Source organism: Lampetra fluviatilis, chromosome 2 (genome assembly GCF_964198595.1).
Source record: "Lampetra fluviatilis chromosome 2, kcLamFluv1.1, whole genome shotgun sequence".
In the NCBI taxonomy this organism is placed as follows: domain Eukaryota; kingdom Metazoa; phylum Chordata; class Hyperoartia; order Petromyzontiformes; family Petromyzontidae; genus Lampetra; species Lampetra fluviatilis.
The window spans coordinates 31,116,334-31,142,620 of NC_136276.1; the positions used below are offsets into that span (position 1 = coordinate 31,116,334).

At 50.3% G+C, this 26,287-nt stretch overlaps 2 protein-coding genes across 5 annotated transcripts; one reads left to right on the forward strand and one right to left on the reverse strand.

The window, feature by feature from the left end:
- Positions 1 to 2,188: 2,188 nt before the first annotated feature.
- BLOC1S5 (biogenesis of lysosomal organelles complex 1 subunit 5) lies at positions 2,189 to 11,614 on the reverse strand. Of its 4 annotated transcripts, none has more exons than XM_078873972.1 (6): positions 11,445 to 11,587; positions 9,346 to 9,385; positions 8,965 to 9,047; positions 8,175 to 8,327; positions 7,215 to 7,273; positions 2,203 to 4,176 (listed from the first exon to the last, which is right to left on the reverse strand). In XM_078873972.1, exons 1-6 carry the CDS (start codon positions 11,479 to 11,481, stop codon positions 3,991 to 3,993), a joined length of 558 nt encoding a protein of 185 aa, XP_078730098.1. In that variant the 5' UTR covers positions 11,482 to 11,587; the 3' UTR covers positions 2,203 to 3,990. The 4 variants fall into 4 exon arrangements, with proteins under 4 accessions (XP_078730090.1, XP_078730098.1, XP_078730106.1 ...); XM_078873980.1 differs by having other exon boundaries at positions 2,205 to 4,176; positions 8,175 to 8,301; positions 11,582 to 11,614; XM_078873987.1 differs by lacking the exon at positions 11,445 to 11,587 and adding an exon at positions 10,772 to 10,790 and having other exon boundaries at positions 2,205 to 4,176; positions 8,175 to 8,301.
- A 946-nt stretch (positions 11,615 to 12,560) lies between these two features.
- On the forward strand, positions 12,561 to 24,505 carry SNRNP48 (small nuclear ribonucleoprotein U11/U12 subunit 48). Its single transcript, XM_078873956.1, has 8 exons — positions 12,561 to 12,747; positions 13,224 to 13,328; positions 13,802 to 13,862; positions 13,945 to 14,019; positions 18,315 to 18,500; positions 19,168 to 19,292; positions 20,094 to 20,257; positions 21,833 to 24,505. The coding sequence occupies exons 1-8, from the start codon at positions 12,598 to 12,600 to the stop codon at positions 22,587 to 22,589; spliced, it is 1,623 nt and encodes a 540-aa protein (XP_078730082.1). The 5' UTR covers positions 12,561 to 12,597; the 3' UTR covers positions 22,590 to 24,505.
- The last annotated feature ends 1,782 nt before the right edge of the window (positions 24,506 to 26,287 follow it).

Genomic DNA, 26,287 nt, shown 5'->3' on the forward strand with positions numbered 1-26,287 from the left:
ACTGAAATGTGCATTAACCTGCAACTTTAATCCGCTAGCAAAATACACGCGCGGTGGTGATTGCATACCTGTCAACCCATAAGGTTTTTACCCCTATTTTACAGGGAAATTGAGTTTTAAGGTCCATACGGCGTACAGCCGTTTCAATACGGGCACAAATGTTTTGTCTATTTATTTGGGTCTCTTGTGATGGGACTTTGTAGGATGAACGTTGAGATCGATAAGGGCACGGGGCGCCCAATAAGGTCTGAATTGGTCTGTAATAAGGTAGTTACCGATAAGGGGTCGACAGCGATGTGACTGCACCCCTGTGATGCAGCGCTTTGAAAGCAAGGGTCGATGGATCACGGAGGTTATCCGTGTCATGGGAGGAAAAACCCGATTAATACAATTAAACCCGATTTCAGGGAATTAAAACCTGGTTTAATGAATACGAAACTCTGATAGGCGTAGGCTGCTTCCTTATCGGTGCTGCTATCGTACTCGGGGCCATCAGGCACGGGGTAGCCGTAGAATGCGGGCAGGTTGGTCTTGATGAACACGAGCTTCTCCACAATCGTGGGCACCGTTGAGTTCCTTAGTTTGGAATGGATGAAGCCCATCGTTGAGAAGTTGGCGAAGTGCGGTTCTGCAATTAGAACCAATTAAACCGGATTTCTCCCAATCTCAGATGATCGGGTTTAATATAAAAATACAATTAAACCCGATTGTAAAAAAACCCGACTGTGCCACCCTTGATCTGTGCAAGTTCCAAACCCGCGGGGCTGACGCCACCACGACACGAGACGACACCCCCAAGTGGGTTTGTAAACTCCGAGTGGAATCTTGCATAAACCTCAACCTCGTGCCAGATGGGGTCTCTCCTGCTCCCTCGAACTTGTAGCGAAAATGTAAAGGTGCAGGCCCTGCAACTGCCTGCTCACGCCATCGTTGGCAGAAGGGGCGTTCACTATAATCAGCTTCAGAAAACAACCTCTACTCTAGTAGGGGTATCTTGGCATACTCTTACACACTGGACAGATGTCTCGGAAGAGTTGGGACTAAACACACTTAACACCACCACACCCAGCTTGCCGATCGACTGTGGTGAACTTATTTATTTTCCTGGGTGGACCGAATGCAGTGGGGCGGATTTAATCAACTTTCCCCATGGTTTTAAACTGCTGTGCCAGGAAATGGAATTGAACCGGTGGCCCTGGATTGCAAGTCCAGTGCGCTGACCATGACACGACTGGACCCTGAAGCCAAACACTCCTTGAAATTAAAATAGCTGGACCCTCCTAAAAGTGGAAACTTGGCCAGGCTTTACTGGTAAAAGAAAATTAAACGACAGCATTTTGAAGCCGAAACATACATTCTTGCATTCACTGTTAAAAAAACTTTTAAAACCACCTTCGATATAATGTAGAACTTCTTTTGCACCGTACATAGCCAACCGTGCTAATCTTGATGAAAATACGTATTATCTGCCAACTCCCAAGCAACCATTTGTACGGTGACTTGAGATGCGATAACATTGATCCACTTTGCAAATGCACATTATTTTACAGATGCCTGTGTATGCTCACATAGGTTACCGTGAGTCCGCACTTCCAAAATAAAAACAGTTGATCTGATGAGTGTATCCATGTTATAAAACAAGTTTGGTGGTCAAGTCGGTGTTGAAGCACACCGCACTATAAACCCCCACCTGCCTGAGTTCGATTCCTGGCCAGGGATCTCATGAGTAGGAAGTAATTGAAACGTTCTGTTGTGCCATTCAGGTTCCCCTTCACTCCCGTCCATCCCTCGGGGGTAGCACTTGAGTTTGCCGGCTCAATGGGCCTTCATCCCGATATCAAAAACAAAATATTTTAATTTGCATATCTGAACTGGTCCCATTCCTCACTCTTCACCCCCCCCCCCCCCACACTAGCCAGCATGCTTGACTGGTTAAACTACCTCCATTGCAGATGCCGTGTGGGGATGCCTTCAATCAGCAGAGGCTTTACAAGTGGCTGAAAACGCATTATGTATTTGTGAAATAAAAATTGGACAAGGGCAATGGAAAACAGGCACATGTGCAATTCATGTCCATTTCTCCAAAAACGCTTAGACCTAAGCGTGACATTTTGTAATTCCATTTCTCTACGTAATGTGAATTAGGAATAATTTTTAAACCACATTTTAAGCACACGAGTTTTTGAGCATACAAATTCAACCACGAGACTTGTATTGAAAGTTAGATCAACCGTAGCTGTTTATAACATACAACATAAATAGCTTCTGGGCAAGTGTCTGAACATCTGAATGCAACAGGGAAACTTGCTTCCAAAAGCAATGTGTGGCGAATTGCTCCGAGGCCGTAAGAAGTTGGACAAACATTTCAATATAGGACGACAGAGCTTGGGAAATTGTTGGTGCTGGTTGTGGCTGCCTTTCCGCTCGTTTGTAGTTTCCTGAGCCTCCCTGCAAAAATCTGCGCGTGTTACAAATTCTGCGGCGTTTTGAGATGCAATTTGCACGAACGGCACGATAATGTCAAGCTACTGTCGACACGCCAATGAGAAGTTTAGCTCTCGAATGCTTTTTGGGTTGTACCGCGTGTTGCTAGGCACGATGCCCGCCATATCGCCCCACGTGTTGGGAGATTCAGGGAACTGAATTTCAGTTCCTGAATATTATTTTCGGAACAACACGCGGGGCAATCTGCATACAGAGAGATCGACAACACTAACGCAAAAACATACTACTAATTTTGTATCTGGGCGAGGCTCAATTAAACGCACAAAGCACGCATATTTTGTGTTGTCACTGGTGATCGGACCACGACCATCAATTCTCTGAAAACGAGAACCTAGTTTAACCACAGGCGGTCCCAGTAGTCCACGGGCCAGAGCAGACATTGGCATCACCCACAGTAGCAAAATAAATGAGTAGCCGATAAGAGTGAGCAATTTGATAACCCACTCGTTTCAAATGGTTATCACATAATTCACCATCATTGGCCAAGTAAATAAATTGGAACCGCTCAAGTTATGCCACATCTCGTGGCACCGACAAGTGGAATATTTGGTTTTGGGCCTCATGGACGACAGCTCAGTGTCTTTGAACTGGGGCATTACCCTATTCCCCAAGCCCTTCATAGCAGATGCATAGTAGTGCTGGCTGGTACTGGCGATCCTAGTAATGGATCACGTATCATGAAAGAGCGATACAACACCTAGAGTATACATGTACATGAGGCATGTGACGACCAATCCAATCACCCCACGCGACGAATCGATGGGTTTAGTCGTGTCCTCGAAAAACCTGACAACCACACACACACACGGTAGAGGGCAGCACTTTACAAATCTCTTTGCATATGAGAGTGGTGTGACAAAGCAATAGCTTTACATAATCAAGAGTTTGAATTTATCCAAATTAAGAATGAATGTGGTGTTTTTTTGTGCTATCATAGGTGACAGGGCCGAGACCCATCAACTCACTACTACACTTGAGGACCCCGTTTTAACCACCGAAAGCTGCCGGGATTCGAACCCAGGATTTCAGCGGTGCTGGAATTATTTCCAACAATATTGGTGCCTGTATTGCTCAGTTTAACAAAGGATTCAACAGTGGAGAAATAAAGCTGATTCTGCATGGACCTTCAGTGCTTGCGAACAGCTCTTGCCCCAACACTCCGTTAAGGCTATATGGGGGGATCTTTGTTGCCGCACGTGTGGCTGTTGCCGCAACCCACTTGAAGGCCACGACAACAGCCACGAGCGTGGGAGGAGCCGCGCCATTCGCCACGGGCTGCACGTGGCGACGGTGGACATTTACTGGTCGTCTGTGAAAAAAGAGCTTCGTGAGCTTGTCGGATTCCTCCAGTCAAAAAAAAGATTCCGATTCTGGCGGCGAAGGTCGTGGCGACGGTCGTGCCGGCGGCAGGGGTCACGGCGCCGTGGTGCGGGCGGCAGGGGTCACGGCGCCGTCGTGCGGGCGGCAGGGGTCATGGGGCAGGGGTCACGGCGCCGTGGTGCGGGCGTAACCCTCCTGCAGCTCGACGGCGAGGCGCTCGTAGCGTGCCCGCGTCTCCGCCATCTCCCGGTCGTGCCGGGCGTCCGTGCCGGCGCAGTGCTCGCGCATCCGCCGCACGCTCGCGTCCAGCTCGGCGCGACGCCGCTCTCGCCCCTTCCCCAGCGCCTCATGCTGCCCCGCAGAGAGACCAGGGGGGGAATGACGCGATCTATCCACTGCCGGACGAACGGCCCTTCTGTCAAACCGTCGGGCCACCTCCCGCCGACTTTCGACAACTTGTTGCGTTAGTGGCAGTAGGATTTGGCTGCAATACATTTCCCCGTGACGATAAGCGGCTTCATTGAGATATCATTTATGGCCAGGTCGCTTCTGAAAAAGGGCTATTTAGCTCAGTGGGCCTTATCTCGTATAAAAAACAATGCCGAAATCAAATGGGAGTTTAGCCGGGTGGTGGTGGTCGTAGCTACGCTGCTGCATATGGCTGCCTTAGTCCAGCACTGTACAGGCAGCAACGAGGAGGGTTGGTGGATCACCGCACATACAGATATTGTGAAATGACCTTCACGTGCCGGTCGAGGAGGTGCTATACCCTGGCTCGCCAGAAGGCAGTAAATTAAAAATGTGAATTCCAAATGTTCCGTCTGTAGGGGACAGTGTATGGACTGGAGCGATGCTGATTATTTTATGGGCTGGAGTGATGGTGATGAGTGTGTGGGCTGGAGCGATGGTGGCGAGTGTGTGGGCTGGAGTGATGGTGATGATTGTGTGGGCTGGAGTGATGGTGATGATTGTGTGGGCTGGAGTGATGGTGATGATTGTGTGGGCTGGAGTGATGGTGATGATTGTGTGGGCTGGAGCGATGGTGATGATTGTGTGGGCTGGAGCGATGGTGATCATTGTGTGGGCTGGAGTGATGATGAGTGTATGGGCTGGAGCGATGGTGATCATTGTGTGGGCTGGAGTGATGGTGATGAGTGTGTGGGCTGGAGCGATGGTGATGAGTGTGTGGGCTGGAGTGATGGTGATCATTGTGTGGGCTGGAGTGATGGTGATGAGTGTGTGGGCTGGAGTGATGGTGATGAGTGTGTGGGCTGGAGCGACGGTGATGAGTGTGTGGGCTGGAGCGATGGTGATGATTGTGTGGGCTGGAGTGATGGTGATGAGTGTGTGGGCTGGAGTGATGGTGATGATTGTGTGGGCTGGAGTGATGGTGATGATTGTGTGGGCTGGAGTGATGGTGATGAGTGTGGGGGCTGGAGTGATGGTGATGATTGTGTGGGCTGGTGTGATGGTGATGAGTGTGTGGGCTGGAGTGATGGTGATGAGTGTGTGGGCTGGAGTGATGGTGATGAGTGTGTGGGCTGGAGTGATGGTGATGAGTGTGTGGGCTGGAGTGACGGTGATGAGTGTGTGGGCTGGAGCGATGGTGATGTGTGTGTGGGCTGGAGTGATGGTGATGATTGTATGGGCTGGAGCGATGGTGATGATTGTGTGGGCTGGAGTGATGGTGATGAGTGTGTGGGCTGGAGCGATGGTGATGAGTGTGTGGGCTGGAGTGATGGTGATGAGTGTGTGGGCTGGAGTGATGGTGATGAGTGTGTGGGCTGGAGTGATGGTGATGAGTGTGTGGGCTGGAGTGATGGTGATGATTGTGTGGGCTGGAGCGATGGTGATGAGTGTGTGGGCTGGAGTGATGGTGATGATTGTGTGGGCTGGAGTGACGGTGATGAGTGTGTGGGCTGGAGCGATGGTGATGATTGTGTGGGCTGGAGTGATGGTGATGAGTGTGTGGGCTGGAGTGATGGTGATGAGTGTGTGGGCTGGAGCGATGGTGATGATTGTGTGGGCTGGAGTGATGGTGATGATTGTGTGGGCTGGAGTGATGGTGATGAGTGTGTGGGCTGGAGTGATGGTGATGAGTGTGTGGGCTGGAGTGACGGTGATGATTGTGTGGGCTGGAGTGATGGTGAAGATTGTGTGGGCTGGAGTGATGGTGATGATTGTGTGGGCTGGAGTGATGGTGATGAGTGTGTGGGCTGGAGTGATGGTGATGATTGTGTGGGCTGGAGTGATGGTGATGATTGTGTGGGCTGGAGTGATGGTGATAATTGTGTGGGCTGGAGTGATGGTGATGAGTGTGTGGGCTGGAGTGATGGTGATGAGTGTGTGGGCTGGAGTGACGGTGATGAGTGTGTGGGCTGGAGTGATGGTGATGGTTGTGTGGGCTGGAGTGATGGTGATGATTGTGTGGGCTGGAGCGATGGTGATGAGCGTGTGGGCTGGAGCAATGGTGATGAGTGTGTGGGCTGGAGTGATGGTGATGAGTGTGTGGGCTGGAGTGATGGTGATGAGTGTGTGGGCTGGAGTGATGGTGATGATTGTGTGGGCTGGAGTGATGGTGATGATTGTGTGGGCTGGAGCGATGGTGATGAGTGTGTGGGCTGGAGTGATGGTGATGATTGTTTGGGCTGGAGTGATGGTGATGAGTGTGTGGGCTGGAGTGATGGTGATGGTTGTGTGGGCTGGAGCGATGGTGATGAGTGTGTGGGCTGGAGTGATGGTGATGAGTGTGTGGGCTGGAGTGATGGGTGTGTGGGCTGGAGCGATGGTGATGAGTGTGTGGGCTGGAGTGATGGTGATGATTGTGTGGGCTGGAGTGATGGGTGTGTGGGCTGGAGTGATGGTGATGAGTGTGTGGGCTGGAGTGATGGTGATGATTGTGTGGGCTGGAGTGATGGTGATGAGTGTGTGGGCTGGAGTGATGGTGATGAGTGTGTGGGCTGGAGTGATGGTGATGAGTGTGCGGGCTGGAGTGATGGTGATGGTTGTGTGGGCTGGAGTGATGGTGATAATTGTGTGGGCTGGAGTGATGGTGATGATTGTGTGGGCTGGAGTGATGGTGATGATTGTGTGGGCTGGAGTGATGGTGATGAGTGTGTGGGCTGGAGTGATGGTGATGAGTGTGTGGGCTGGAGCGATGGTGATGGGTGTGTGGGCTGGAGTGATGGTGATGAGTGTGTGGGCTGGAGTGATGGTGATGAGTGTGTGGGCTGGAGTAACGGTGATGATTGTGTGGGCTGGAGTGATGGTGATGAGTGTGTGGGCTGGAGTGATGGTGATGAGTGTGTGGGCTGGAGTGATGGTGATGAGTGTGTGGGCTGGAGCGATGGTGATGATGCCGATTATTTGGGCTGGGCATTCCTCCTCACCTCACGAGGCTCATCCTGGTGCTGCAGGATGCGGTTGCACATGCGGTTTGCAGCCTCCACTGTGGAACAGACAGAAGGCAAGTCATGATGGGGCTCATTACATCTCGTAACGACGCTCCATCATCATCATTTACAGCCTCTTTGTCAAACTACTGCTGGGCGAAGGCCACCGGCGCCGTGTTGGACATGAGGGTTGCTTGGCCGTAGTTCATCCATCACGCGGGTCCGTGCAGGTTTGTGAATTGGGAGGCAGGGAGAGAACGGGGGTGGTGGGGAGGGTGGGATGCAGGTTCCAGAATAAGTTCAGGTATCACGAGGGACTGACGTTAGCCATGGTTGGGAATACAACTTGGGTGGCCGGGTTTAATGTTCAATTAAATGTGCCTGAGAGGGTAGTGGGGTGGGCGGGGGTGTGGGGAGCAGTGGCACAGCGGTGAGCGCAATGCGCTACGAACCCGATTCGATTCCCGCTCACGGACAATACCACTGACAATTATCTGAACCGGTCCTGGGCCTCCCCTCCAGGTCGACTCAGCCTCAAATGAGTACCTGGTGCGGCGTGTGAACATCAGCAATGGGGAGATGAAGGCAGCTGGACGTGGTGCTGGCCACCCACCCCCTCATGTGCCGCGCCGGCCTTCACAGGTGCAACTCGCTAACAGCACTTGCCCCAAAAGTTTGTTAATGCTATCCGGTGGATATTCGTCTTTGCTGGACGGTGGTTCAGTGGGTGTTTATCGCACAGCGTTATCAACTCGGCGACCCGAGGATGATCCAATGTGAATGTAGCTTGACTATCAGGACGTTTTGCTATCGGGGACTTAGCCGATGGAAGATCGTCCGAATTGTCATACGGGGCTTCCCCATGGGGGAACGTTGTCGTTGGTTACGTGTGCCTGCGTCTGTGCGCGTGTGCCCCATGCCTGTATGCAATCGTGGTGGTCTCTGCGCGGAACTCACGGCGAGCGAGCATGGTGGGGAGCTCCTGGGCGAGGGCCAGGGCGTCGGGCAGCAGCGAGTCGGCCATGCGCGTCATCGTTTCCCCGGTCTCCTGCAAGCGGCGCATCTCGCGGTACCCGCGCCGCTCCTGCTCTCTCGCACGCCAGGCACTCGCTTGCAGGTTAAACCCACCTAGGGGAGCTCCAGGACTGGTTTGAGTAGTTCAGAAATATGGAAATCAAACTCGGGATAGACGAGTTTGCAGTGCAGAGCGCTAACCAATGCGACAAAGACAAACATCCCGGGTACAGCCTGAACAGACTGTAGGAGCAAGTGCTGTTAGCGAGCACTTATCAAGACTGGCACGGTATATGAGGGGGTGGGTGGCCAGAACCACGCCTGACCGCCTTATATACAGTACAACAACAACCGCCATGCGCCACTAAGTGGTGGTGACGTCACCACGGTGCTTGTGCCAGGCTAAGTGCACGTTAAGGCCACGTGAAGTATTGAACGCCCGCCGGAAGGTCACGGGGCAGACCCAGGTGCCATGGGTCGACTGACTGAGATGACTGGTCGATGCACCACCTGTGCTCCCACCACTGTGCCAACTTTCTGCGTTTTATCCGCCCGGCGCTCCGCTTGTAATTGCTGTTGCAGGGCGACTGCCTCCAACTGCCCAGTAGCTTCAAAGTGGCTTGGCACTGTCCAGTAGCGTCCTTCATGAACCTCCAGAGGCCGATCTTGATAACGCTGCTACCGGTCATCGGCTGTACATCCTCAACTTCGGATCGATGATCGCGATGCTCACCTCGAACTCCCGAAGCATGAAGCGAGCCTGGCCATGCGTGAACGCTTTGTGGTCCAAGAGGCGGGTGCTGATCTCTCCAGCATCTGCAACACGATCATCATCAGAACCGTTATCAGCAGCATCACGATGATCAGCAAAAGCACAAATGGCATCATCGGCACAATCATCATCATTAGCATCACCAGCAGTACAATCATCATAATCATCCATTATTTCCTTGAAAATACTTCCATCAATTTATGCTATCAAAACCTGTATGATTATCATCATGCCACTACCATCTTCGTTATCACCAATATTTCCCATGACAATCAACATCACCACCATCAACAACTGCACCTTAGACCAGTCACCATTATCACTGAAACAACACGAGCTCACCCTTCACGATTTTTTCCATCCCGGTTCGCGTGGCCATCGTCTTCGTGTCCGTGGAAAGAGAAGTTGAAATCGGGTAAACCCGCGGGGACAAAATCGGAATGAACAAAATCCATCAACATGGTCACCCAGCACCAACATCAACGCACATCTATGTCAAAATCATTTCAGGCTTCCGGTAAACCACGTGACTTCTAAGTGGCCACCCCCACTCCGAATCCCCCCCCCTCTCCCCGCCCCCTGTGAAAACAGACGTTGCTCCTCCACGTAGCTCACTCCTGCTCGCTCCTTCCTTCCCTCTCTTCCCCTTCTCCCATCATCATCATCACCCTCTCATTCCAAACATCTTGGTCCGGCCATTCTTTCCTGCACGGGTGCTCCTCCTCCTCTCTTCCTGCTGCTCATCTTGAGCCGTGCCCTCCTCTTTGCCCATCTTTGGGACATGTTGTTGTTGTTTGACTTGCATCCCACTGGGATTTTTGCACACAGCGTTGGTGTACGGTGTTTTTTCTGCAATATTTTGCTGTCTTTTCTTGGATTTTCTGTTTGCACTTAGTCACATATTCACTTTAAGATGTTTTTTGTTCATGTTTTTGTTTTTTGTTTGTTGCGGTTGCACCTGATTCAAGAGCCGAATGGCTCACAGGGCTATACCTAATAAATGAACTTGATCTGTCCCGGCATTCGTTCCCTCTCCCTATTCCTTTATATTTTTTTTCCCACGCATTAATTGCTTGACTCTTACTCCCGTTCCTGTCATGTGTCCCACGGGTAAAGAGTTTCCGTATCATTTTACAATGCACGTAGACAGTTCGTACACTCCTGAATGATGATGGCCTCCAAATGTCGTGCCGGTCTCTGGTCATACGTCTCCACGGTGGCCATTGCGATTTGGCCAAAGCGGGGGGACACAGCAGTGCAGTGTAACATTCGAATTTGCTTCACTGCCGTGACATTTCCTTTACACTGGCCACCGTTGCAAGCGGATTATCCGGGTGAAAACATTTGAAACTAGCCGAGAAGCCGTTTCTCTGCAATGACAAATAAGAGACGGCTGTCATTTGTATACTCTTCTCATAATTCTGAGCTCGAAGCACAAAAGTAATCTGGTTAATTTTTTTTACGTAAAACTATTCTCGAGGATTTTGGCGAAAACATTACACTGGAGTAATAATTTTCGATTTATAGCTTTCGTGACTGCAGGGATTCATCTTCTTGGTTCTTTCGGTAAAGTCACGTAGAAGGGATATAAAACATAATATGCAATTCTCACGACGTTTCGGCCACAACGGCTGCCTGCGTTGTGGCCGAAACGTCGTGAGAATTGTATTTTATTATGTTTTATTTTTATTATTTCCCTTCTACGTGACTTTACCGAAAGAACCAAGAAGGAGTAATAATTGTCAAGTCAGAGCAATTTTAAACGAACCGTGTCAGTCTTCCGCCTGTTACTCCCACACCTCTTCGGGGTCACGACTGTACCTTTTCAAATTTCTTCCGCCGTTTATGCATTCAGACGGAAAATCCCGTTTAGCCAGTTACCCAGACAGTTTGGGTGACCAGCAGCCACCAACAGCTAAGTTATCGTCGGGGTGCAGGGGAGGAGCCCAGCCAGCAGCCAGCCAGGAAACTCGAGGCACCAGGTTATGTTGACCAAAGCAATACCCAGGCTTCTTTAAGCTTTGCGTGGCTTCCGAGATCTGACGCGATCGTACGCATTCTGGGTCATTGCAACATGACAATAATCACGTCAGCAGCATACATCGATGATGATCTTTGCATCGCAAGCACATCGCCATCAATGGCATCAGCATTTTCAATCAATTACCACCAAAATAATCACCGTAGCATAAAAAACAACTCTGCATCAGCATCATCAGAATCATCACCACCATCATTGCATTACCATCTCATCCGCCACACCGTCGTCTTTACAATCACCACCACCACCAGCGTCATCATCATCACATTGCATTATCATTTGCACCTAAATCCACTATTAGAGTCGCACATTCATCATGAAATCAGCACTATCAATTCACCACCATCATCAAGCTATCACACCATCCGTAGTCAACAATCACCGTCAATTCCATCATTACCATTATCGTCACCGCTTTTAAGCGCTTGCACTCGCATCAGCCCGAGTGTCTTTTATCTCATAACTGAATTACAAATCACGGCGGTTAAATTAACACTCAGATCAATAACAACAACAACATCATCATCATCAGCTGACTCCTGAAGGCGTCTGTAACACTGGGCCCACGTGATCCGCGTGCAGCTTGACTTCCGGGTCGAGTGTCGCCCGCCACGCCCCTCCGAAGCCCCGCCCCTCCGACGCCCCGCCCCTCCGAAGCCCCGCCCCTCCGAAGCCCCGCCCCTCCGACGCCCCGCCCCTCCGACGCCCCGCCCCCTCCAAAGCCCCGCCCCTGCCCCCCGGCGTTTTCGGTAGAATCTTCCGGCTTCGGCGAAAAACAGCTTCATGGCTCAATATCCTTCTTCCACAGTCTAATTAAAAAACATTTGATTCTGAATCCGGTAGATGTACATTTTCTTTCTCGGTAGGCGTCTTCTGATTCCGGTGAAGGCCTCCCGAATCCAGGTACAGTAGATGGAATTGCCCTTCTCGTTAGCTGCACGTCTGATTCCGGTAGACAACTTTTGAATCCGGTAGAATTATATTCTTGGTTCTTTCGGTAAAGTCACGTAGAAGGGAAATAATAAAATTGTATTGTTTTATATTTGTATTATTTTATTATTTCCCTTCTACGTGACTTTTACTGAAAGAACCAAGAATATGAATCCCTGCAGTCACGAAAGCTTTAAATCCGGTAGAATTCTAGATTTGAAGCTTTCGTGACTGCAAGGATTCATACGCTTAGGTTTTTTCGGTAAAGTTACGCAGGTAAAAAAATAAGAATACTGCTATTATTATTTTTTTAATAATAAAAAATAATATACTTCTATTATTACATAATAATAAAAAAATAATTATAATAAAAAAAAAATCTATATTTTTATAATAATAAAACAACAAGATTTCTATAACATTTATTATTTATTTTTGTGACTTTACCGAAAAAACCGAAGAGTCCGATAGAATTATCCAGAATACACACAGACGTCTTCCGATTCTGGAAGACACTTCAGAATATTCTTTAGAATCTTCTTCTTCCGGAAGAAGAAGATTACAACAAATCTATTACGTCACAGCCCCCACTACCGCCCCTCCCCCCACCGCTGTCGGCATCAATGGCGGACGCCGAGGCGGAGGAACGTGAACGTCGCGCGCGGGAACTCGAGGACTTCGCGCAGCAATGCCGACGGCGCCTGGAGGAGGTCGCCTCCTCCCTGGGGTGGAGCATGGAGGTCCTGGAGCGAGCGGCGAGCGAGGAGAGCCCGGTAAGTGGTGCCCCCTTTTAAATTCACTTCTCCACCCGTACCCCTCTGCGCTGTAGAAACCTAAGGATCGTTGCGCCGCTGTTTCGAATTGGTAGTCCGTATTGGCGACGCACGTTGTTACGCCCCCTCTGATTGGCTCTTTCTTCTGGAGTGTCTTTAAAACGAGCATAGCTATTGGGCGACGTTTTGCGACGTGCTTATGTGGACTACGATACTGAATTGACGTTGGCTACGTATGGTGGGAAAGAGGTTCAACATCCATACAGTCCTGTCTTCTCCGGACCATGAGACGAACGTTTCCTCCCTGTATCGTAAAGCAACAGTTGTGGCTGCATCGTATTGTTTTGTAGGTGGCTTTGTGTGTGTGTGACCAAGATTTGTTTCACGTTATTGACACCGGGCACAAGTTTGGGGTGTACGTCTTGGTGAATGTGATCCGCGTGGCTAAAGATGGGATTGTGTTTTCCCAACTGCAGGTTGTGTGTCCCATAAACTCGGGGCACCGCATGCCGGCCGCCTCACTGGAGCGGCACGTCGAGACATGTCGACTCAGCGCGCAGGGCTACTCCAAGGACGACCAGGCGAGTGCCCGAGTGTGTGTTTTGTCACCTGTAGTGTATGGCGGTTGAGGAGCGGTAGTGGAGTCGTCGGGGGGTGGCTCGTGACATTTCCACTAGGTGGGGCTGTTGGGAGTGAGCTGAAAAGATGGTGTTCTAATTAAGAAAAACCTCGTCATGTTATTGGCCTTCCCATGAAAGTGATATAATTCCTGGTGCGATGTGTAAACATCGCTGCTGGGGAGACAAAGGCGGCCAGGCCTGGTGCTGGTCACCCACCCCCTCGCGTGCCGTGCCGACCTTCATATAGGTGCTCACTAACAGCACTTGGCCCAAAAGTCTGTTTAGGCTACATAGGGGCTCATTGTCTCGTCTTGTATGGTGATAGAACACAGTGTGAATGAGACCAAACAGTCTTGTCTAGTTGACCAAGTCCGTAACACGGGTGGATGAAGAATTTTAACATTTAAATTTTCACATTTTGTGTTTTTTTTCAGGAGAAGATGATCGACACAACTTTTTTCTACGAGAAGGCCAATGTCCCGTCGATCAAGATTGGTAACAGTCGCACATCACGACTCGACACGAAACCATCAAGATTTCAATGTGCCCACTTCATTCGGATCTTTGTGTGTTGCAGACAAAGAGCAGCAAGCACAAATCATCCGTGAGGCGAGGGTGAAGAGCTCACAGGGCATGGGGCTCTTTGCACCAGGTGAGAGGGAGGGAATCTTCATTTACTCACTGTGGGCCTCGTGTGTTCGTGCGTGCATTGGCACAGTGGGGAGCACGTGTGGTGCATCTGCCATTCATCTCGGCTAAACCACAAGACCGGGTTCCAGCGAGCCTTTGGCACTTAATGCGATGGTCTCAAAAGTGCACCTAGCCTGGCACAAGCGCCGTGCAGATGCCACCAACACTTGGTGGTGAATGGCGGCTGTCGTGTGTGCGAGCTTGAGTCTGATTAGCTTGCCAGCCCATTCAGAACGTAGCACAGCACAACCGGGTGTGGTGGCATGCCTGTGATCTAGCACTTTGGAGGAAAGGGTTTGGTGGATCACATGGAGAACTGTGCAACTGCCAAACCTGCTGGGCTTCCATGCAGATCTGCGCTCAATTATAATTACAGTAGCATTATAATTCGCAATGATATTGCGACTGTGCTTAATTGTGCTTGAAAACATTACCACAGGTTTCTTTGATGTCGTTTTCAAGAGCATGTTTGGATCAGTAGCGGATTACTTTGAAGGCACAGGGGTTTCTGAATCGGGTAGAGATTTGAGAAACTCCCAAACTCAGTAAGATGCCAGGTGGCCAGGAGATGCAAAACTAATTTGAAATGAGACGTTCAGAACGACCCATCGCATGCCATCCTCACACCCAGGTCTTCGAGTGCCACATGGGTTTTCCCTTGCCCCCCTCCCTACCGATGAATCCCATATTAATTTGCCATCCAGGACACAATTAAAATTTTGCATTCACAGATGTCCAGTCAAAACTGTCAAAACTGGACATCTGTGAAAAAGAGCTTCCTAGCTCATTTGATTCCTCCAGTCTAAATAAAGCATTTAAATACAGAAGCAGATAACTACGCACACTGCCTAAAAAAATAATAATTATAACTTAAATGCAAAAAAAAAGGCATCACCACCAGGCGGAAATGGTAGATGGCTGTCGCCTGATGAAGCTGGTTGTAATTACTGGCGACACGTCGTGCCCAGATTGTAAATGTTGTGGCTTGGCACTCCAACACACAACCGGTGTGCTGTACTTGTGACGAATTGGCCACGTTCTGTTCACGTCACAACCCTTACTAGTTGGCTGTGTCGTGTGGCGGCGGGTTTTAACGACACATTTATATATTTACGCGATCTAACCCAAAAAAACCTCTTATGGATGATATTGGTCGCAAAGCCTACGTGTCAAACTGGTCGATGGCTATGTTGTACTGATGAGCCTTAGCAAGGATGAAACCTGCAACCTGTATGCAGTTGTCGGTGCCTATCACCAGGCAGTGTGCAGAATGCGTACGAGAATGGTGTCATTTTGATCTGCAACGCACAGCGAGGTTTTCTTTTTGCTGTTTGCTGATGTCCGCTCCCACGATGCTACCACGCGTGGCAACGGAGCCGGCGTGCCGGCTTCCCACAATGCAGTCGTATTCAACCTTATTACGCCAGTGGTGTCACTGTACGTCACTAGAGGGCGCTATGGTGGCATTCGTTTTTCTTGTTCACCGAACGGTAACAGCGTTGGTACCAGGCACGTAGCAATGTACTGGTTTATCGATCTTGATTTGAAGCTTTCGTGACTGCAGGAATCCATACTCTTTGGTTCTTTCGGTAAAGTCACGTAGGAAAGCTTTCCCACCTGATAACGGACGCTTGTGTTGCGCCCGAAACGTTGCGATTTATTTTATTTTATACCTACGTGACTTTACCGAAAGAACCAAAGAGTATGGTTTATTGATTTTAATACAATGTATAGTGCACGAGAGTCGATTATTTGCGTTTTATGAAAAATATGTGCAAATGGTCATTACATTCAGGCAAATGGATTCAACAAAACTATACAAACGAGACAGGGAGAATGTAAGGAGATATATAAAACATGACGGGTGAAAACCAGATTTGAAGAGTAGTTGCCTTCAGCCGTTTCACAACCTTTGAATTGGGACAATTAATCACATTGCTGGTTAAAGCCTTTTTGTTTTGACTTTTTTGCTCCCCCTACTTCCTCCCACTCTCCTTCCCCCCCCCTCCCCTCCCCCAGTCACAGGGGTGAGTATGTGAAAGACGGAGTGAAGCATTGGTCGTTTTAGCGCTTGCTCGCTCGCTCGCTCGCTCTGCCAGGGTGTTGTATAGTCTGCCCTGGCAGTATCCTTCCGCCTGGTATCCTTTCACCAGCTCACCCACTGTCGCCGAGTCTCGTGCACGTGTACACACGCGCGTGTGTGTGTGTGTGTGCAGTGCGTGTGCCGGCCTTCATAGGTCCTCGCGAACGGCACTTTCTCCAACGGTCTGTTAAGGCTATACGGGGGTGATCTTTGTCTTGTTCACTGGAGGAGATGGAAGAGGCTCGGTCATGTTATATTTTTGGGAAGCGTAACGGCGAAGAGGCGTTGGGCAGGACAGCAAGCTGGGACACCCATCAGATGAGAGACGAGCACACATTGATGATAGGGTGGAGGCTGATGAAAGAAGGAAGACGGGTTGATGGAAAATGAGAAGTCAGACTTCAAATACGACTTGAAGTATCAAGATCTCTGAGCAGCCCATCCAAATTTGTTGGTGTTGCTGCACTGGCCAGAGGCGCTAAAGCAACAATAACCAAAAACCGAACATGCTTGTCAATCACGCTGGCCGCTAAAAAGGAACAAAATGTAACAGGTGACGTTTTGGGTAATTTCATACAAACACTGAGTCCATAGAGATGCAGTGGATAAGAGTTGAGTTGCAGACTGCGCTTTACACCACTTTCATCCAGATGTATCCACTCGCTGCCAGTGGTAGAAGTGACCGGTTCTTGACCTGCAGGCGTGAGTCAATAGCTGAGAACACACAAGCAGAGTAATCGGGTGACAAGAGCTGGGGTAGTTGTAGAAATAATGACCCGGGTTCGATTCCCGTTCATGGCCAACACCAGTGATAGTTATCTGAATGGGTCTTGAGCCTCCCCTAGGTCGACACATCCTCAAATGAGTACCTGGTATGATGTGTAAACGTCGCCACTGGGGAGACAAAAGCCACTTGGGAGACAAAAGGCGGTCGGGCGTGGTACTGGTCATCTCACTCCCTCCTGTGCTGTGCCGGCCTTCATAAGTGCTCGCTTATCAGCACTTGCCCCAACAGTCTATTAAGGCTAAACGGGGGATCTTTGTCTTTGTGCACGAGTGAATGGTGGCACAGTACTGAGTGTTCGGACTTGGCAACCATGGTTCAAATCTCAGCCATGGGTGTAACATCAGTGGCGAACGGTAACTGAATCTTTTCCAGAATGCCCTTCAATCGGGGGGGTGGCGGGGGCGGCATGGGGGGGGGGATCTTCTTCTCCCTGTGATGCATGAGCGTGGGTGGTTGTGCTCGTGAGCAGGTGTTGCGCACACGTTTGACTAAATATGCCGCCCGGTTGCCCTCTCCTGACTACTTTTCAGGAGGGTCACAAGTGGCTGTTTATTTTTGTTTAAAAAAATAGTATATATGAATCCCATTGTCGATATTCTTTTACAGAAGCCAATCAAGTTTTTGACCCATTCGGTTACAAGCAAGAACCTCAAATACTGTTATAGCTGGACTAAAATAACAAACCAATAATCACTTTAATCGGGAACTTCAGGGACTACTTTCCGCGTTGGACGGTGCACAGGCGGTTCATGCAATCGCGCTGAGAAATGACCTCAACTTCACCATCATTATGAACACTGCAGAAACGTGGTTGTAATCGATTAATATCAAGAAGCCATCGTGGCCAATGTTTATTGACGTCACCGCAGCTACACCGTTGTTCACTTAATTCTGCTAAATCCTGCAGTTTTAAAGGAAAAGTTCAACAAATTAACACATTTCAGAAAAGCAATGCCTGACTCGTCGTTAGCTGCGTTGCCACGTCTGCGGAAACATCTGTGCAGTCCCAGTTCAGAACCGTCCTTGCGCAGTACCGACTGTAGCATTAGATCATGCGTTCTAGAATCTGCATCTTGATTTGTGGTTGCATTAGTGGTTTAAATAACATCACTGCAAGCTGTAAATGGGACAAATGGAAATCATGGGGTTTTGTGAAGAAAACGGATATACCTCGACACTCGCCGGCACTGAATAATCCCGGTATCCGTGTGTGTGTGCATTTCTGTATGTATGGCTGTGTGAGCGTCTGTGTGCCTATGTGTGTGTATGTGTGCATGTCTATTCGTGTGCGTGTGTGCCTGTCTGTTCGTACGCGTGTCTGTGTGTCTATTCGTACGTGTGTGTGCGCGTGTGTCTGTGTGTGTTCGCACGTGCCGTGTACGCGCAGGCGAGTACTCGGTTGCACCAGGTGCGGTGCCGCTGACCTACGACCGTGCGGCGTGCGAGCTCACGCGAGCCGATCGCGTCGCCATCTACGACTTCATGGTGGCAGAGGCGGCCAGGATGGGGGCGGCCGCGAGCCAGCCAATCACAGACGAGCTCTATATCGACTGGGCGGCCAAGCTCAAGAAGGGTGAGGCACGGGGTGGATCAGAGAGGTCTGAGATGCCAAGTTGTCACCGCTGTAAACCTCCCGAGTACGGATTTCAGCAGCCGCCAGACTGAGTTGATGGTCTCAGCCCATCACCAATGAATTGCATAGAGCCCCATAGACTAGTACTATGGCCCGTAGACTTGCATTGCGACCCATAGACTTACACAGAGTCTCGTAGAGATATCATGTTGAACTACACTCACTATAACCTGAAGACGCATTGAAGAGATAAAAGCTCTTTTGGATTGATAATTGTTTTTTTTACCCTTCTATCCGTATGGATCATGTTTGCATAGACCACAATACCTGCAGTCATAATGCAAACAAAAAACACAACTCTGATAATGTGCACTGTCCTGCACATTATCAGAGTTATCATTAGCAGAGTTTTGTTTTTTGTTTGCATTATGACTGCAGGTATTGTGGTCTATGCAAACATGACTCCTTGTAAAAAAGGTGTAAGTTTTGTTGCCAGATAGAAGGGTAAAAAAAACAATTATCATATTTTTTACTGGCAAATGAGGTTCCAATGGTCTCTTTTGGATTTTTAATATTTCCTCTTTCCCTGCCTAACCATCCGTTTGTCTGTCACCATCCGTCTTTTGTCCGTTCCGTCTCTCCGTCTGTTGTCGCGTCCCTCGTGCAGCCCAGGCGAAGCAGAGCGGCCCCAAGTCGCACCTCGAGGTGCTGGCCGAGATGCGTGACTACAAGCGCCGGCGCCAGAGCTACCGCGCCAAGAACGTGCACATCACCCGGCGCTCCCACACCGAGGTGTCCCGCTCACTCGATGCACGCACGCTCGCTCGCTCGCTCGCTGACTCACATGCTCAATCACACGTTCGTTTACTTGTTTACTCGCTCGCTCACTTGCACGTTTACTCGCTCGCTCGGAGTTGGGAGTTATGGGTTTCATTTACCAACACGCTCGTGCGCTCACTTAAGCATCTTAGCCGCATTAATCGGATACCAGAGGGTCATATGTTAGGCCTGACAAGTCATCTTTGTCACTCCAAGGGCCTCTGTACCCGCCCATTACGTTGTAACAGCGTAAGACCGTGGTGTGAGTTAAAACTAAAGCAAAATGTTTTATTTTAGCAGGTAAGGCCCACTGAGCTATGTAGCTCTTTTTTTAGAAGCGACCCGGCCACAAACGATAGCTCAACGGAGTGGCTTATCACGTGTAAATTTACCGCCGCCAGATACTCTAAATGTGTGTTGATTCTAAATGTGGAGGGAAAAACCGGGGGACCTGGAGAAAAATTCACGTGACCACGGTGGGGGAGACACGCAGACTCCAAATATACAGACGTCAGATTTGGGATCAAACTCATGACCCCCTGTATACCAGGCGAGGTAGTTAACATCTCGCCACCGCGTGTCAATGCGTGGGTTCCCGTGTCGAGGGTGTTTGAAAGTCTAACTCGGCCTTCGGTAAGGAAGAAGCTCCCTGCCCTTTACAACGACCGCTGCACCTCACTCCATGACGCGGGCGCCTTGTTAACGGCGTGGTCGTTGTGTCTCATCGCGAACCCTCTCGTCGCCCTCGGGATCGCCACCGCGGCGCTCGCTCAGATCCTCCGGGAGGTGATCACCGTGCACACGGGCGAGCTGGCGCGCCAGTGGCGCGAAGATGCTGCGGAGGGGGGCGAGGTGGAGGGGAGTGGCGGGGAGGCAGCGGCTGCACCGCCCTCCAACGAGGACGCGCCCGACAATCGTACGGCCGACCGACGCAGCCGGTAAAAGGCATTGAGTGAGCGAGAGGATGGTTGGGGCAAGGAGATGGTCGGGCGAGAGGGTGGTGGGGCAAGGGATTGCTGGGGCGAGAGAGTGGTGGAGTGAGAGGGTGGTGGGGCGAGGGGGTGATGGGGAGTGAGCTGATGGTGGGGAATGAGGATAGTGGGGCGAGGAGATGGTGGGGCAAGGGATTGCTGGGGCGAGAGAGTGGTGGAGTGAGAGAATGGTGGGGCGAGAGGACGGTGGGGCGAGAGAGTGGTGGGGGGAGAGGACACTGGGGAGCGACCATTGCACCAGCGCTGAGTTTTTGCCGCAGCTGCTGAATAGAGTTCGGGGCAACGCGTCTTATCCACATTGATGTCGGCGGCACAGTTGGTGGATCAACGCATTTGTGGAATGAAGTTCACGTCATATTTTCCCTGAAAATAAATCCATCCCCTTGGTTGTAAAATCACCATCATCATGAGACGTCATTTATCCACTGCTGGATGAAGGCCTCTCCAAGACGTCTCTGTCACTCGGGGTCTCGCGATGCAACAGTTAAATCGGCAACTTTGCACAAGTTGATTTCATCGTATTCTTAGGTTTTTTCGGTAAAGTCACGTAGGTAAAAAATTATAATTAATAAAAGTTAAATAAAAATAAAATAAAAATCACGACGTTTCGGAGGCAACACAAGCTTCCACGATTGAAACAGCAATCGTGCTGTGACGGTTCCACCTGAAGACGGAAGCTTGTGTTGCCTCCGAAACGTCGTGATTTTTATTTTATTTTTTATTTTACTTTTATTAATTAAAATTTTTTACCTACGTGACTTTACCGAAAAAACCTAAGAATATGAATCCTTGCAGTCATGAAAGCTTCAAATCTAGAATTGATTTCATCGCTCTGTCTTTGTGGTGGATGCACTCCCGGCCATGTTTCCACCTCTGGCTGCCAGTCCATCGTTAGTGTCCACCTCGGCCCATCGTCCCTTCTAGCCGCGACTTGTCATGTGCAAGCCCACTTGCCTGTCTGAACGCTAAACGTGATTTATGTCTTGTCTGCGTTCATTCCGTGGTCCACTTGTTCCTCGTCACGTCTCGGTTTGATTTATTGCGTGAAATTCTCCGTGCACAACGTTTTGGCTTGCGTTCCATTTTCTTTGTCTGCATCCGTTTGTCGGATCCATACGGATCGGCATCAAACGGCCTCCTCGTTGTTAAGCCCGACTCTGGAACCAGACAAGGCGAACGTCGGTTCTCTGTCACAGCTCCAGTCATATGGACTTTGCAATGGCATCTTTGTCGTCACTTCTGTCAGAATCTGAAGACGCTTTCCCCCTTTCGCGCATTCTTCCACGCCGCTCAATGTCCTTTTAACGTAAAATTAGTTCGCCTTGCAAATTTAATGAGAGTATGAATGTTGTAACACTTGACGCTTATCCTCATCATTTTATCATGGTTCTACTCGCTTTACTGTGGTTTCGGTGCTTGTTGTGGGCCACCATTCCTGTGCTGAATGGTTTGAAACTAATGGCAATGAATGCAATGATTTGCATTGTCCTCCTTCCTGTGCTGTTGTGTTTGGTCTCTCAGGTCGAGGTCGCGAGAAACTCGGCGCTTGGATGACCGGGAGACGAGAACCCGGAGCCAGAATCGGGGCTGGGGCCGCGATCACAATCCGAACCGGAGTCGGGAACAGAGTCGGGAGCGAAGTCGGAACACGAGTCGCCATCAAAGTCCGGAGCGGAGCAGGCATGGGAGCAGGGATCGCAGTCGGGACCTGGGCCGGAGGAATCGAAGCCCGGAGCGTAGCAAGAACTGGCGTCAGGACCGGAGTCGGATTCAAATCCCGGTTGCCAGTCACAGCCGGAATCACAGCCGGGATCGGAGTCCAGAACGGCAGAGCAGGAAACGGGACCGGAGTCGGGACCGGGATGAAAGCGCAGAGCGGAGTAGGAATCGCAGTCGGCATCAGAGTCCGAATCAAAGCCCGAAACGGAGTGGCAGCCGGAATCGGAGTCCAGAACGGCAGAGCAGGAAACGGGACCGGAGTCGGGACAGGGATGAAAGCGCGGAACGGAATAGTAATCTCAGTCGGCATCGGAGTCCGAATCAAAGCCCGAAACGGAGTCGCAGCCGGAATCGGAGCCGGAATCGCAACCCGGATCCAAATTCGGACCGGAGCAGCAGCGGCAGCGGGAGCGAGAATTCCCACGGGATTGCCGAGAAGAAGCTGCGCAAGAAGAAAAAGAAGAAGAGGAAACGGAAGCGCGAGAGGAGCCATCGGAAGAGCCAGGAGTGTGGTGGTGGCGGCGGCGGTGACGAGGAGGAGAGCGGCGAGGCAACGTAGACGCACCGTGTGCGCCGGTGCTGCAACTGCGGGTAAAGGTGCAGCTCTGCAACCGCTCGCTCTTGCTGCTACTGGAGGAAGGGCTTCCACTCTGGGGAACTCTAAAACGGGAAGTTGGTCTGCTCCCCACACCGTCGGGACGTGCTGGAAGAGGTGGACTAACCCACGCGCGTGGCCTGCCTGCCAATCGACCGACCGACCGTGGTTAAACCCCGTTCACACGGTGTAGATGGGATTCAAGAAACCCGAGATGGAGTTGAACCGCCGTCGTCTGGGTTGCACGTCCGGTCTGCTGAGCGTGGGCGATAGGATCCGTCACGACCACCACATCTCCACGGCACGCGGGAGTTTGGCTGTAATTTGAAAGGACCTCAAAGAGACCGTCTCTGATGCAGGCCCTATGGCCCCCACACTGGATGTTAGACCGAGTTGCGTGGACGTCGCGTGCCCTGACGTCGACGTGAATAAAACCTGTTCGCCACACAGCCGCGGTGGAGCTTAACTCTATGGGTCACATGGTGATGTGTGTGGTGATTGCTGCCCGGACCGATCCGGTGTGAACCCACTCTTACCATAACGTCGGTGGCTCCCATCCCCCCTTTTCCTTGTCTTCTCTCCCCCCCACCTACCGGCCCAGTCGACTGCCCGCTTACTCCTGCCGGCAAATATTACGAGTAATGCTACAATAACAAACACAAAAATATTACTGCGTTTTAATTATGTTCACATCTAATTGACACGACATTCAGTTAACACTTCACAACCGTTAACTATAAATGCTTACAATTGAATATTTACACTAATAAAACCCCTTACCGGTGCCGTGAAGCCGACTGGGAGGAAGTTACGTAATTCGCTGGGGTGTAGAATCGCTTCAGAGATATTTTGATGGGATTCAAGAATGTATTTTGTACAATTTGTAAAATAAGTTCCAGAAATAAATGGTGACAATCGGAACGGGAGGTAGCACGAGCATAACACGTGGAAGGCCGAGGTGTCCAAGGCCACGGGTTCCCCAAATTTCACACTCCAGGTAAGCACATGGCATTAGAAATACTCGTGCTTTTGTTAACACGGTGACCACTGCTGTTGCGTGATTTGTCTCGCGTACGCCCCCCCCCCCCCCTCTGTCATCCACCCCTCCCACCCAGAGCTGTCGCACATACCCCCGGGGTTACGCATACCACTGGTTAACTACCGCTGCCCTACATCGCACGGGCCGACGTGGCGTCAAACTGTAAAGTGTCCTCGTAATAAACGGGTTCGGGCCTTCCAACGTGTAAAAGTCGGATGGATTTATTTGGCGATAAAAAGAAAAACACCATCATCCTTGGCTCGCGCGCCGCTGAACAAACCCGCACGGCTCGCGCCGTGGTTTTGCCGCGTCGGTCGTAATTGCTTCGGTCTCCGGCCTCCTCGCCCGCTATTACGCGCCGGCTCTTCAACAGCCGACCCCAACGCAGCGGACGTCCGCGCGACGTCCAATTTCAAGCAAAGCCCTGCGGCGACATGCACCGGCTGGACACGCGTGATTTGTAACGCGACCTGCAGGAGCAGTTGGAAGTTATGGGTTTACAAATGACGGTCCTTGCACTTCAAGTTTTTTTTTTTACGTTTACAATCAACAGGTGTGCATGTTGAGGCAATGGCTCGAATGATAAACATTCTGTACGTTCGTCGGTGACACTGCAGAGAGGTGATCTGCTATGAAGAAGGTCCGTTTCCTGACGTCACCTGTTATATATCACTACTGTCAGGGGGCAGCGATGTTGACGGATGTGTTGAGTTTTTTGTGCTTGTGCACCACTGCCAATGCTCCGTCACAATCGCTCTGTTATTGACCTGAATGTTTAATTGCATCTCTTTCTCTTATGATGGGAAAAACATTGTTCCACAATAAACCCTCGATGAGTCTTCAGGCTGAGTTTCAGTAGGCTTCCTGCTCCATGCGTTATGGAGTGTTTTTTTTGTCCCCCTTCGTGGGAAGAAACTTGAGTGCCCAGAGAAAATCCGCACGTGCGGGGGGAGATGACGCACAACGCGTTACAGATTCCATTGCTGTTCTGCCATCTGCCCACCTCGCATCCCAAGCCTGCTACAACACCTGACATTCCCAGGCAAAACTGCCAATCCACCATCCCAAATACCAACCAATCTCAAGCTCGTCAAGCCTCTCGCCATCCTACTTGCCTTGGGCGCCACGGTGGCGAGATGTTAACTACCTCGCCTGCTATACAGAAAGTCGTGGCTGCTATCCTGACGCATGTCTGCTTGTAGTTTGCATGTTCTCCGTGTGGACTTTTCTCCTGATCCTCCGATTTTTCCCCCTCCACAAATAGAAAATTGCGTTTAGAATATTTAGCTGCTTAACGTTTCCAAATGATGAGCCTCTTTGTTGGGCTATCATTTGTGGCCAGGTTGCTTCTGAAAAGGAGCTGTTTCGCACCGTGGGCCTTACCTGGCGAAATGAAAACAGTAATAGTAATATAACCTGTCGGAATTACCACCACTTCTTTGCTCACTTGAATGGAGCACTGAAATGTGAACCTATTTGGCGTGGAGAGAGTTAAAAAAAAAAAGGCACTGATGTGGTTTAAAAAGTCAGAGGTCTCCTGCTCTAATGAACATTGAGGCGGTGCTCGTCTGCCGTGAACAGCCCTGCGGAGCCGCTGGTGGACATTCTGCGTTCCAATCGTGGGGCAAGTCTATCCAGGTTTGAACAAACACATTCCTGCTGCGGAGGGAGCTGGTAGGAACGTTGGGTTGCTCGGTCAATGGCCAGGTCAACGGCGGCGTGGTGTATTCCGTAAATATGCCCGACTGAGGGCGGGCACAAGCCGGCGTGAGTAGGTTAAACGTTTGAGTTTTATAAGGGCACCACGGAGTGACCAGCAGATCCCCACCCAGCCCCACCCCTCCCACCCCCCACCCAGCCCCACCATCCCCACTCAGCCCCTTCCCACCAAGCCCCACCCTCCCCACCAACCCAGCCCCTCCCCTCTCCATGCAGCCCCACCCCTCCCATTTTTGGATTCACGACGGACGGACGGACACTATAATCCTCTGTGGGCTGGTGTAACCAGGAGGTTCCTAGCGGTATAACTCCGTTTGAAAATCCAATACCTGATGAAGCCACCGGTAAGCTGGTGCTCTTGTTGATACATGCATCCATACGCTGGCCACGTACATTGGTAATGTTTTCAAACTTGACAATCTTGTTTGGTCATGGACTTTCACTGACAAAAATGTTGACAAAACTACCGACGGTTCCACCTGAAGACGGAAGCTTGTGTTGCCTCCGAAACGTGATTTTTATTTTATTTTTTATTAATTTGAATTTTTTTCCTATGTGACTTTACCGAAAAAACCTAAGAATATGAATCCTTGCAGTCACGAACGCTTCAAATCTAGAATTGACTTTAAATTGTTTTTTTTATTTTACCAGGCCAGGCCCTCTGAGCTATTTGGTTCTTTTTTCAGAAGCGACCTGACCATAAATGATAGCTCAACGAAGTGGCTCATCGTGGAAAATGTATAGCAGCCAAATACTCTGAACGCATATTGTTGATTCTAAATGTGGTGGGAAATACCGAAGGAGCCGGAGAAAATTCCACGCGACCACGGTGAGAGAGACACGCAGGCTTCAAATATACAGCAGGCGTCAGTTTCGAGATCGAAGCCACGCACTCATGTACACC

Excerpts from the sequence above, each read along its gene's own strand:
- BLOC1S5 (XM_078873964.1), bottom strand. The coding sequence starts at position 9,464 with ATGTTGATGGATTTTGTTCATTCCGATTTTGTCCCCGCGGGTTTACCC. Across the intron at positions 9,048-9,345 it reads GATGGAAAAAATCGTGAAGG|ATGCTGGAGAGATCAGCACC; the intron begins GTGAGCTCGTGT and ends ATCGTGTTGCAG. Across the intron at positions 4,177-7,214 it reads ACCAGGATGAGCCTCGTGAG|CATGAGGCGCTGGGGAAGGG; the intron begins GTGAGGAGGAAT and ends TCTGCGGGGCAG.
- SNRNP48 (XM_078873956.1), top strand. The coding sequence starts at position 12,598 with ATGGCGGACGCCGAGGCGGAGGAACGTGAACGTCGCGCGCGGGAACTC. Across the intron at positions 13,329-13,801 it reads GCTACTCCAAGGACGACCAG|GAGAAGATGATCGACACAAC; the intron begins GCGAGTGCCCGA and ends GTTTTTTTTCAG. Across the intron at positions 20,258-21,832 it reads ACGGCCGACCGACGCAGCCG|GTCGAGGTCGCGAGAAACTC; the intron begins GTAAAAGGCATT and ends TTGGTCTCTCAG.